This window comes from Lissotriton vulgaris, chromosome 9 (assembly GCF_964263255.1).
Source record: "Lissotriton vulgaris chromosome 9, aLisVul1.2, whole genome shotgun sequence".
In the NCBI taxonomy this organism is placed as follows: Eukaryota; Metazoa; Chordata; class Amphibia; order Caudata; family Salamandridae; genus Lissotriton; species Lissotriton vulgaris.
In genome coordinates, this window is record NC_141697.1 from 19,671,179 (window position 1) to 19,684,644 (window position 13,466).

Genomic DNA, 13,466 nt, shown 5'->3' on the forward strand with positions numbered 1-13,466 from the left:
TGGAGACCTCCGAGGTGCGATTTTTAGATTGTTTTGAGGTGAATGATACACCAATGATACAGGTGAATGTGATGCTGGAGGAGGTGGACTGGTGGTTATGTCTTTTCTTCTTGAAAAGTAATTGTATAGTCAATTTTCTGTTGGAAAGAGGTCTTATAAGATGATACAGACGTAGTTATTTTTATACTGCGTCCCGTCTCTGAATGAATATGTAGTCTTTTTAATTTTGAGTCAATCTGTCCTGCATGTTTGGTAAAATCGGCTTTGGGAGTGTTGTAGGAGCCGATTTCTGTTTCGGTGCCATAGGTTTCAGAATGGGAGGACTCTTCTTTCGGATCCGATTATTTGGGAGCCGAAGAGTTGTTGTCCCGGCTCAGAGTGTAGCAGGAAGACTGTCTTTGCTTTCGGCAGCCAAGCGAGAGGGCGGGGCGTTCAAAGCTTACCCTCATATGCTACCATAGCCAGACAGCAGTGGTGGCCAAGAAGCCTTTTGTTTTACAGGAATGGATTGTTTGTGTGGGCAGATGGATGCTTTTGGTACTCAAGGCACCGTGACCCGGTGGAAGATAATGGGACTCTAGATTGATCTTCAACTCAGAGTCGGAATCTAGAACGAAGAAGGCCCCTTTGGCAGCCAATGCTTCTATGTCTTCCAAAGATATCTGGAGTATATTCAATATTTTGCCTCTGCATTGCTCTACATCGAACCAGACATGCCACAAGGTGGTCTTGGATCGAAATGACAGACATGCCTCAGAGTTGTTTTATTTGTGCTCAGGGGACAAACACCGATTGAGGACTTTGTGAAAGTCAGTGCATGGATACCTGGAGTGGCACCAAGAGCAGAACTGAAATGGAGTCCGTTCCATCAGAGAATTATCATTGAGTTGGTATCAAGTATAACTTCGGATTTGGTATCGAGTATAACATAACAAGGGCTCCTGGTTTTATGGAATTTATTTTTTGATATTTCAGTCTGTATTTATCTATATTTATTTTGGGTTGTGTGGTAAAGTGAAGCTGAAATTAGTATATTTCCTGGTTTATTTAACCAATAAATATGCACTCTTGCTCGAATGCCTGTCAGATTTCAGTGATCTGAACACCCACAGAAGATACATCAATGCACTTATATGTAAATATGCACATTTCAGTATCAGCCTTGTGCATATCTACTGGTGTTAAAGCCTCTATACTAAACTTCTTTTAACCCCCTCGCCTATCAATTCACACAGCTATTGGCCTGGCAGTCATAGCAGTGTGTATGGGCATTGACTCCATTGTTGGATAGAATACGGTCTATTACCAAGGAGGAGGAAATCACATTACTATGCGACTCAAAGACTTCTACGAAGAAAAACAACTTTAAAAAATCCGGATCTAACACTTGATGGCTGGAGTACGCAAAGCATGTGAATCAGCAGACATGCCTCGAACATGGAGCTCCCGAGTGCATCAAGTTGCAGATGTGACGACTTCATGGGATCCTTCTACCCCTGTGGTTCCCAAACTGTGCGCCGCGGCGCCCTGGTGCGCCGTTATCAGGAGCCAGGGGCGCCGCGCACATGTGGGAAAGGAAGTGTGAAAGACCTGAGAATGTGTCACTTTCGCCCCCCTCGCCTCCGTGATTAATTGGTTGCTCTGCCCCTAGTCTCTGCCTTTCTGAAGCAGAGCATCACGGCGACGGGGGACTCGGCTACAGACATAGCTGTGAGGCCCGCCTGCCAATGAAGATCCAGGCACTTCTTACTGAAAGGCAAAAGATGATGCCCATAAGCGCCTGGCAGATCTAACCATTTAAAAAGGCAATCAACTCTTTCAGCTGCTGATGAGCTGTGAAAGAGATGCCAGTCAGTGGTGTTGCAGCACAGGAGAGGGTCATGCTCCTTGTGGAATCACGAGCACCTTTGGTTATTTAGATGCAAATAGCATTGAAAGAGTAAATGAAACGAATTTTTTCATTTTTCCCCCTCAATTTTTATATAGAGCAAACCCAACCCAAACATTTTGGAGTGCTTTACATGAGCACTAATGACATTTCATAAGGACATGTTCCTTTTTTAGATATGGAGAGATTAAGGGGCAGATTTACATTCGTTGAGGGGTCGTCACTCGTGACTGCTGCATGTTGGAGTGTGAGGGGAGAAGGGTGCAAGGCAAAGGGGAGAAGGGTGCAAGGCAGAGGGGAGAAGGGTGCAAGGCAGAGGGGAGAAGGGTGCAAGGCAGAGGGGAGAAGGGTGCAAGGTAGAAAAGGGTGCAAGGCAGAGTGGAGAAGGGTGCAAGGTAGAGGGGAGAAGGGTGCAAGGCAGAGTGGAGAAGGGTGCAAGGTAGAGGGGAGAAGGGTGCAAGGCAGAGGGGAGAAGGGTGCAAGGTAGAAAAGGGTGCAAGGCAGAGGGGAGAAGGGTGCAAGGCAGAGGGGAGAAGGGTGCAAGGCAGAGGGGAGAAGGGTGCAAGGCAGAGGGGAGAAGGGTGCAAGGCAGAGGGGAGAAGGGTGCAAGGCAGAGGGGAGAAGGGTGCAAGGCAGAGGGGAGAAGGGTGCAAGGCAGAGGGGAGATGGGTGCAAGGTAGAAAAGGGTGCAAGGCAGAGGGGAGATGGGTGCAAGGTAGAAAAGGATGCAAGGCAGAGGGGAGTAGGGTGCAAGGCAGAGGGGAGTAGGGTGCAAGGCAGAGGGGAGTAGGGTGCAAGGCAGAGGGGAGTAGGGTGCAAGGCAGAGGGGAGTAGGGTGCAAGGCAGAGGGGAGTAGGGTGCAAGGCAGAGGGGAGTAGGGTGCAAGGCAGAGGGGAGTAGGGTGCAAGGCAGAGGGGAGTAGGGTGCAAGGCAGAGGGGAGTAGGGTGCAAGGCAGAGGGGAGTAGGGTGCAAGGCAGAGGGGAGTAGGGTGCAAGGCAGAGGGGAGAAGGGTGCAAGGCAGAGGGGAGAAGGGTGCAAGGCAGAGGGGAGAAGGGTGCAAGGCAGAGGGGAGAAGGGTGCAAGGCAGAGGAGAGAAGGGTGCAACGAGGAGGGGGAGAAGGGTGCAAGACAGGGGAGAAGGGTGCAAGGCAGGGGAGAAGGGTGCAAGGCAGAGGAGAGAAGGGTGCAAGGCGGAGGAGAGAAGGGTGCAAGGCGGAGGAGAGAAGGGTGCAAGGCAGAGGGGAGAAGGGTGCAAGGCGAGAAGGGTGCAAGGCAGAGGGGAGAAGGGCGCTAGGCAGAGGGGAGAAGGGTGCTAGGCAGGGAGAAGGGCGCAAGGCAGAGGGGAGAAGGGCGCAAGGCAGAGGGGAGAAGGGCGCAAGGCAGAGGGGAGAAGGGCGCAAGGCAGAGGGGAGAAGGGCGCAAGGCAGAGGGGAGAAGGGCGCAAGGCAGAGGGGAGAAGGGCGCAAGGCAGAGGGGAGAAGGGTGCAAGGCAGAGGGGAGAAGGGTGCAAGGCAGAGGGGAGAAGGGTGCAAGGCAGAGGGGAGAAGGGTGCAAGGCAGAGGGGAGAAGGGTGCAAGGCAGAGGGGAGAAGGGTGCAAGGCAGAGGGGAGAAGGGAGAAGGGTGCTAGGCAGAGGGGAGAAAGGTGCAAGGTAGAAAAGGGTGCAAGGCTGAGGTGAAGTAGGGTACAAGGGGAAGGGGGGAAGGGGGGGAGGGTGCAAGGTGGAGGGGGAAAGAGTGCAAGGAGGATGGTGATGAAGTTAAAAATTCCCTCCCCCCCCGAAAACATTTCTGCGGATACCCATGGTCGGAGCCCACCTCACGTAAACTTCTTGTAACGCCACAGAGCTCCTTGAGCCTTTCTCTAGCCTGGTTACTTTTAGTGGGAGTGCTTTATACTACTCTATGTATGCATTGAGATGTACTTTATAAGATCTTTGTGATTGCAAATAAAGTTTTATGACAGTGATGGCGACTCTCTGAATCCTTCATCACGTCTAGGCTTGATTCTTCATGTAGACCAGTGGTTCCCAAAGGGTGCCCCGCGGCACCCCGGTGCGCGGGTAAAACAATGGTGGGGAGCCACGGCCAACTGCCAACTAGGTCAAGGGAGCCACGGGTCTAAAAAGTTTGGGAACCACTGTTCTACCCAGTCATTTGGCCTTGCCCGCGTATAAAAGCATAAAAGACCTCGGCCCACGCACAGATTGCATGCGTACTGCAGGTATTTTCTGAGCTGGAGCCTAATGTGGTACATATGGGGATAATGGATGGTTGCCTAGATACTATGCACCATAGGCTGCTTAGCTGCCAAGATACCCAATGCCTGCAAACAGGGCATTGCTCAGCACTGGTGTCACCAAGCCTACCCCCGTTGGCTAGCTGGAGTGAAGTTAGGAACTTCTGTTGTATGCCGAAAAGGAGATACAAATGGAGAAGGTGTGCCAAAAAGCATGCAAAAGTTTCGGGGTCATGCGCCTCGTAGAGTGGGCATACTGCTTTCTTTTTTATACGATTACGTTTATTGGGATTATGGAGACATTTACTGACTGCGCGGGTGAATGCTGCTACAATATCCGTATCTGCCCCCCAGAAGCTTGTAACTTTGTGCCATTGGTTTAGAACTAGGTTTTAAAATGTAGTATTAAAAAAAAAACGAAAAAAAAAAACACGGCAGCAACAATGGCTTTTTAGCATTAAGAGTACTTCTGCCAAGCGTCCATGGGGAGGGTCGGGCCTGCTTGGCACATAAGTGCTGAGGCTTTTTAGTCAATGTCGGTTAAGAAGTATGATTGAAAATATTTAATTTTTACAACATTTTCTCATGGGGCAGAACATTTATAAACCCATCTTGATAAACTTGCCCCAACTTGGTTTAATGGTGAGCAGGTATTTGCGATACAACTTTTTAATAGCTTGCCATTCATACCGTCTGTCCCCCAAAGTGGACAGTCCAAGAGCCAGCACTGACACCACACACCCACGCACCGACACCACACACCCACGCACCGACACCACACACCCACGCACCGACACCACACACCGACACCACACACCGACACCACACACCGACACCACACACCGACACCACACACCCACGCACCGACACCACACCCACGCACCGACACCACACACCCACGCACCGACACCACACACCGACACCACACACCCACGCACCGACACCACACACCCACGCACCGACACCACACACCCACGCACCGACACCACACACCGACACCACACACCGACACCACACACCCACGCACCGACACCACACACACTGACACCACACACACACGCACTGACACCACACACACACTCACAGACACCACACACACACGCACTGACACCACACACACACGCACTGACACCACACACACACGCACTGACACCACACACACACGCACTGACACCACACACACGCACTGACACCACACACACGCACTGACACCACACACACGCACTGACACCACACACACACACACACCAGCTCCCGAGCCCCCACCCCCTTCCCACCTGCATTTGCCCCATTTTTCCACAAGTGAAGTATTAAGACCTCCGCCTAGCCGCTAGAGGTGGAAGAGCACAAGGCTATGGCTTTGGACACCGTCTGCATTAGTTGTTCAGTCTGTTGGCAAACAGCCAGCTCTGAAAGCTTGGGCAACTTTTCCAACTAGATTTTCCTTCACAACTTCCTGCTGCAGCATCAACAGGTCATAAAAGAAAGACACACCCAAACTGATCAGGCTTCCCCCAAACACAAAGTACAGGGTCCAGACTCCTAGGGGTGTCATCCAGCTCAAAGGAGCAGAGCCCACCACGTCCACTCTGCAGCTCCAGCTGTACCATCCTTTCCTCCACACATACCACTCTCTCTCCAGCTGTACCATCCGTTCCTCCACACACCGCTATCTAGCTCTCAAACAATACCATCCTTTACTACACACACACCACAATCTGCCTCATTCACACAATCTGCCTCACCATTTGTACCATCCATTCATTCATTCATTCATTCACCATTTTGGCTCCCCGTATCACAGCGTATCCTGTTTAAATCCTTGGTGCTTGCGTTTAGAGCAATTCACGATCTAGGCCCTGCATATTTGAGAAACAGATTTGCCTTCTATGCCCCCGCCCGTACCCTCAGATCATCTACTGTTTAAATTGTCTCTTCCCCGTTTTAAGCGAGCCAGGCTCGGCGGTCAATCGATTGCCGTGGTCGCGGCTCGGGCCTGGAACGCTCTCCCTCTCCATTTGCGGTCCATGCAATCTGTGGCTCAATTCAAGAAAAACCTGAAAACTCATCTGTTCAGGAGTGTAACCTAAGATGTTTTCTTGCTGCTCTTTTCTCTGCCTTTCCCTATTCGTGCCAGGATACTCCCAAGTAACGGAGCGCGTTACAAAACGGTTTATACATACATACATTTTGCCTCACCATCCGTTCATTCATACATCTGTCTCGTCAGCGGTACCATCTGTTCCTCCACACCATGATCTGCCTCTCCATCTACACCATATATTCCACCTCATGCCTCAATCCGCCTCTGTAGCAGTACCATTCAATAGTGTACACACAATACAATCTGCTTCTCCAGCTCTGCCATTTAATGCCCCACACACTACAATCTGCTTCTCCAGCAGTGCCATTCAATACTCCACAACAATCTGCCTCTCCCGTGGTACCATCTGTTTCACCACACAATCCACCTCTCCAGATGTGCCCTCTATTACTCCACACACAACAATCTGCCTCTGCAGTGGTATCACCCGCTCCTCCACAATTCTGTGCCATCTTTCCTCTACACACCACAATTCATCTCTCCAACTGTACCATCCATTCATACGCTCATCCCACAATGTGCCAATAAAGGACTACAGCTACAACAAACTTTTCCAAAACCAGTTTATTTCTAGAGCGTAAAACAAAGTGTAGCAAGGGGCGGCAGGTAAGGGGCACAGAGAAGAGGAAAGGAAACTGGAGTCTAGTCCCGCTCAGCGAGAGCTACCAAGTGCACGTCGATCTCCGTTTCTGTGAGGATTCTGGAAGAAACAAACGGAACATAGATAAAGCCAAGGTAATAATAAAGCTGTGCGCAGCGCAACTTGGAATACCTAGACAGAGGACCAATATATTTTTAGATCCTTGCACTGCACAATCAGGAAAAGGTTCAAAACAGACATCAGTGAACCCCACAGGTTTAGAGTCTGAGGCTGTGCAACCCGGGAGAGCTTCAAAGCAAACACTGATGAAGCTCGGAGGTCTATAGAGCCTTGATCTACACAACGTGGGAGAGCTTCAAAGCAAACACTGGTGAATTCTATGGGTATAGAGAACCTTGCACTGCCCAACCAGAGTGAGCTTCAAAGCAAACACTGGTGAATCCTATGGGTATAGAAAGCCTTGAAATACACAACCCGGGAGAGCTTCAAAGCAAATACTGGTGAATCCTATGGGTATAGAGAGCCTTGAAATACGCAACCCGGGTGAGCTTCAAAGCAAACACTGGTGAATCCTATGGGTATAGAGAGCCTTGAAATACACAACCCGGGAGAGCTTCAAAGCAACGATTGGGGAATCCCACAGACGTCCAGGATCTTGAAATATACAGCCTGGAGGGTTTTAAATTAACATTGTTGAATCCTATGGATAAAGAAAAGCCTTGCCCCATGCAACTCAGGACAACTACAAAGAGGAAGTTGGCAAATCCAAAAGGTTTATAACGGCAGTGCTGCACTGTGCAATCTGGGAGAGCTTTGAAGCAAAAAAGTGCACCTTATGGATTTATAGATGTCATGAGTTGCGAAGCAGGAGGTCTAGAAAAAAGAAAAACCTTTTAATTTTTAGGCCACTGCGCTGCACAACCTGGAGACATTCTAGCAAACCTGTGAATCTCCGGTTTATAGAGCCTCCCACTTTGTAAACTGGGAGAGCTTCACATCAAACCTGCAAATCTCTTATGTTTATGGAGCCTCGCACTGCTGAATCCGTGCAAGCTTCAGAGCAAACCAGTGAATCCCTTGGATATATAGCGCTTCGTGCTGCGCCGCTCAGGAAATCTACAAAGAGGACACTGGTGAATCCCATGGGTTTATCGGACAGCATGCCGAGCAAACGAGAGCAGCTAGGATTCACAAATGTCTTCTTTGTAGATGTTCGGAGATGCACAGCACGCAACTCTACATACCACAGAATTCACCAAGGTTTGCTGTAAAGCTCTTGGGTTGTGAAATGGGAGACTTTATATTCTTCTGTAATTCATGGATTTGCTTTAAAGCTCATCCATGTTGCACAACATTTGTGAATCCTATAGTTTACAGGGCCAAAGCTGCACAACCTAGGAGACCGCTGAAGTAAATCTGTTAATCTCATGGTTATAGAGACCCTCACTTGCAACCCAGGACAATTTTACAGCAAACTTATTTGAATCCTATGGGTATCTATAACCCCGTAAGAGGACATCTATTAAGAGAACATTGTAGAATCCTATACGTTTATAGAGATCCACCATCCGCACATAACACACTGGCCCCACTACAGCTTCCAGTCAGCCTGTTAATCCCAACAGTTTACACAGATCCTGAAGGTGACTGGTTTACACAGCCTGGCGGTGCACAACCAGGGGCATCTTTAAAGCGGTCTTCGGTGAATCTCGTTAGATTTTTGTTGGAAACGGGACCCTGGCTGGCCAAGACTCGCGTCGAGGTCAGTCAGGGATCACCATTCCCAAAGTCAGGGCAAGGGAGTCACACGCCAAGGCAACCCCCACTCGCCCTCTAGGTAACGTGGCGCGAGCAGCAAGGCTAAACTTGGAGGCGATGTAAGTTAAGTATTTGCGCACGCACCCCAGTAACAACAACCAAAGGCCCACCACAAAGGAAAACTCCACACAAGGTTATGTAAAAATAGCCTTTGTATTATAATAAATATACATCAGATAAAACACACATCTTGTTACACTGTGCCAACAGGCACGGGCGGAATTTACAAGGGATATTTGTACAGGACAGGGCCACTTGGACCACTGTCAAGGGTATCAGCACTTTTAGAAGCAATACTTTCAGAAATAGCACTTTAGAAAGTAAAATCAGTGTAGCACACAATATAAACATAGAGCACACATCCAGTAATCACTGGTAACAGGACCTCACTAGCACCACCTGTACTAGGGAGAAAACAACCACCTACATATCACCATACCTGTAGGGGTGTAAGAACATAACACATGATGCAATGCATAACATTCATTCAGAGGTGTAAGGGAGGAAAACACATGATGCACCAACAATACATTCAGAGGTGTAACAATAACAATTGCGCAAAATCACCTGGGCACATAAATCCTAAATGCGCCAGAACTCACATTAGTCACCACCTGTGACTGTCCCTAGGCCAACTGGCCTCTCTAGGGCTAGGACGCCCTGTGTCCAAGTGTCAGGGGGCCTAAACGGAGCAGTTGCCCACAAAGTGCTGGGCAACTGGGTAGCACAATGATGGGGCCAACACGATGGGGGAGCCTCACAGGCTCTGAGTAAACAACTGTCCCCTTGAGCCTCCCAGGAGCCTCTCTGGCTCAACCAACAATAGTGCGCCTGAGCCCCTCGTGGGCTCTACAAACAACTGTGGCGATTTTGAGCCTCTCTGGGCTTGCAAAATACAAAATTGCCCCCAGGAGCCTCGGGGCTCCTAATTAAAAATGCGGGGCCGTTGGAGTCCTTCGTGGACTCGGAATGGACGTCGGAGCGGCCCGCTGCCAACCGGGGCCGCTCTGTCACCCCCGGGATACTTGGAGCCTCTCGGGGCACAAAGAAATCACAAATTGCCCCCGGAGCCCTTGGGGGCTTCAATCACTGCAGTGCCTTTCGCAGGCACCGAAGCACACAGGGGGCTTCCTCCCCCCTTTCGGCACTCACCGGCTGCTGGCGGCCGGCTGGAGAGCTCCCGCTCCTCGGGACTCTCCTCGGTGGCGGCAGGACTCTCTCCCTCCTCTGGGGCTGGCGGAAGGTCCGGGGCTCTCCCTCACTTGGGAGCCTCGGCTGGACGTGCAGGCTGCTTCCTGCTTCCCCGCCTGGCCCCGTCACGCTGCAACTTGCCTGGCTTCCTGCCTCGGGTGTCCGCCAATGGCAGCGCGGCCCCGAGCAGGGAGGCGGGCACTTCCGGGTCGCACTTGGCAGCAGCCCGGCAACGTCTCTAAACACCTCGGGCTGCGGCGGTGAACTCGATGCTCCAATTTAAATACAAGGCGAGGTGGGCTCTCGCCACAATGGGCACGAAAATAGCGGCATGGTCCCTGGCGAGGTGGGCACTCGCCAGGGGCTTCAAAATCGGCAACCTAGACGGCAAATGCCGGGTGGGCACCGGCTCGGGACAATAAAGCGCCCTGAGGCGCTGGCAGGAAATCGAGCGCGCTCTCAGCGCTAGGGGGCTGATACAGCCCCGCAAATCAAGGGAAGCGCTCCCAGGCGCCCGGAGGGAAATCCACAGCGCTCCTAGCGCTAGCAATAATCCCAGCGCTTCCAGGTGCCCTCAGCAGGGCAGGGTCCCAGGAAAGTTCCTTGTGGAATGTAGGGGGGGGCAAGGCTGGGCCCAGAGCCAGCACACTGGGTCTCCAGACAGGGAGACACTCCAAGTGGCGGTCCTCTGGCCCAGCAGCAGCAGCAGCCCCCTCAAGTAGGACCCTGGCAGAGAACAACCTCTGTGGGGACACAGCCCCATTTTTATACAGTGAAATCCTTTGTTTCAAGGTGCAGGGTGGGGGGAAAACCAGTTTCAGCTGGCTTTGGAGCACTCTTGATGGCCCAACCACCCATTTCATTCACTGGCAGGGCTAGGGACATTAGACACACCACAGGGGGGCGGAGCCAGCATTGTGTGGGGAAAACCCAGCCCATCCAGGACACAGGTACACTCCTCCCATACATCACTCATGCTAATCTCCCACTCACCACCGGGGCAGACCCATCATGACTCATGGAGCCTGGCATCCCAGCCAGCTCCAGCCAATCACGCTCCAGCACCCTCACTGCACACATATCTCAATGTCCAGAAGTAGCACTTCCCTTCTAGACACATACATGCCGCAGACACCATCTCGCAGCATTCACTCTCACGAGTTTACACATACTAAACTCGAGCTTGTACTCCCCACGCATCAGGAACTACCAGGGACACACATTCCCCATGCATTCCTATGGGAGGGCAGGCCAGCCATACTACATGCACGCACTTTCACTCTGGGGCCCAGGGAAAAGTGCGCAGAGACCCAAAAATCACTGACACAGGGTCACAAATAAGGCAAAAAGTCTAGGGGTGAACCTGCCCTGCGGGCCAAGTCCAACAATTTTCAAAACTAACTCTTGCCACTCAGGTTACAACAGCTGCAAATAGTACATTGGGGAGCCCATGGATTTTACACTGCCTCAACTCGCCCACGGTTTTTACACTGCCTCAACTCGCCCACGGATTTTACACTGCCTCAAATCATGCATTTCTTTTTTTTAAGCATGTGTTTCGAGGTGGAGGTAACAAAAGCGTGGGCTGGGGAGGAAGCAACGCGGAGGGTTGGGAGGAGAAGCAACCGGCGAGAGAGAAGTAAGGCGCAGGTGGGAGGAAGGAACACAGAGGGCGGGAGTGAGGGGGAGAAGCAACAGGTGAGAACGCAACATGGAGCAGGAGGGGCAAGAAAGTAATCGGAAGGGGGAGGTGGAAGTTCACAAGGACGAGCGGCTTTTCAAGGCTTTGTGCATTGCTTATAAAGCAACCCACAACCAAGGACCTCGCTTTCTTTTAAATGCCCTATCATTTCATGTCCCCAATAGACCACTACGGTCTGCCAATGCCAGAACGGCTTCCTGGGGTGACAGACGTTTTGTGATGTCTACCACAAAACTATGGAACTCATTGGACCTGGAGATGAGATCCTCCGAATCCTTAATGATTTTTCGCAGAAAAATCAAAACATGGTTATTCAATCAATAACTCCCCGCTGCTCGCCTTCTCGAGTCTTAGTATACTGTTACTAGCGCCGAGACGCCCTTGGGCATTTGTGCGCTTTATAAGTTTCATAAATAAATAAATAAATAAATAAAATGAGCACAACATGGATGGAGGCAAGGAGAAGCACACTGGCAACAAACAGCAACGCGGGGGGGGAGAAGTACACGGGGAGACAGCTGGAGAACACATACAAAAACACATACAAAAAAAAGTAATACACAAGCAGTGAAAGCAGACAAGCCAGCCAATCAAGAGAGATGGTAAAGAGATTGCGTCAGTGGAGGGACAAATACAAGATTGACAGACTATTAAATAAGAAACAGGTGATTGAGAGCGACAGGAAAGGCACACCAATAGCTGGACTCCAAGGCCCTCTACGTGCTTGTATGTCTCGTCACAGACAGTGCATACAAGGTCTAGTAGGCTCGACCTAAAAAGGAGCATCTTTACGCAGAGACAAGCATGCATGATGGGGAGTGGACTGCCACAGATCCAATGGGCCCACCAGAGACGGTCGCTGCAAGCACTGCAGACGCACATGGAACGGCCAAAGTACCAGAGATCAGCAGCTAAGCCAGTCTCGAACAAACACTAAGACAACCTGGCAAAATGGACTCACCTGAATTTGGGGTTTTCCACGGTTACCACGCCCACCTCCAGCTCTGAGGGCTTGAAGTCGATGGACAGCACTGTAGACAAGCAGGTGATTGCAGTCTGAAAACCAAAAAAGAAAAGAGTGAGGGGAAAGAGGGGCATTTGCTTTTAAACAATTCAAATATCATGGCTGGTAAGGCGACTCAAGGACTGGCCGGGCGGAGCTTGAGGTCTTTACCCGCAGCACCTCCAGCTCCATTCATGACGCTTCGCAGCGCTACCAGCGCTTCAAAACACCGTTTATAAGCACTGGGTAGTTTTAGCTGCTAGGCCCTGGACTCCAACAGGCAGCCCCTGACCTTCCCACAGAGAACCCCCCTGACTAGGTCTATTCCAGAGGGACACAGCAAAACCCCCTATAAATCGGGTGACGTCACTACGTACAGAGATGCAGGGCTCCACTTAAAAAGGGTTGGTACACCTTTCTTCCAAACATATCAACTGTGTCTGCCAGGCTCTAACACACAAGGGTTAAAGCTTTCGTTAACTAAATATAAAACGCTGGTGGGACACAGATCTGAGAACTCACTCCCCGCTCCTCACCTGGACAATGGTTCAGCTGCACTCACTCACAGCTCCACACCGGAACAACAGATCAGCTGCACTCACTCACAGCTCCACACCCGAACAACGGATCAGCTGCACTCACTCACAGCTCCACACCCAGACAATGGATCGGCTGCACTCACTCACAGCTCCACACCCAGACAACGGATCGGCTGCCCTCACCCACAGCTCCACACCCAGACAACGGATCGGCTGCTCTCACTCACAGCTCCACACCCAGACAACGGATCGGCTGCTCTCACTCACAGCTCCACACCCAGACAACGGATCGGCTGCTCTCACTCACAGCTCCACACCCAGACAACGGATCGGCTGCTCTCACTCACAGCTCCACACCCAGACAACGGATCGGCTGCTCTCA

The 13,466-nt window shown here is 51.1% G+C and overlaps 1 protein-coding gene across 4 annotated transcripts in view; it reads right to left on the reverse strand.

Moving 5' to 3' along the window:
- Positions 1-6,776: 6,776 nt before the first annotated feature.
- The window catches only part of PSMA6 (proteasome 20S subunit alpha 6), a 67,695-nt gene continuing 61,005 nt past the window's right edge, over positions 6,777-13,466 (reverse strand). For 3 of the 4 annotated variants that reach the window (XM_086936932.1, XM_086936934.1, XM_086936935.1), the window contains 2 exons: positions 12,504-12,598; positions 6,777-6,930 (listed from right to left, as the gene is read on the reverse strand). In XM_086936932.1, coding sequence (XP_086793058.1) covers positions 6,873-6,930; positions 12,504-12,598 — 153 coding nt within the window. In that variant the 3' untranslated portion in view covers positions 6,777-6,872. The remainder of the gene's footprint in view (positions 6,931-12,503; positions 12,599-13,466) is intronic. The other variant, XM_086936933.1, reaches the window with a different exon arrangement.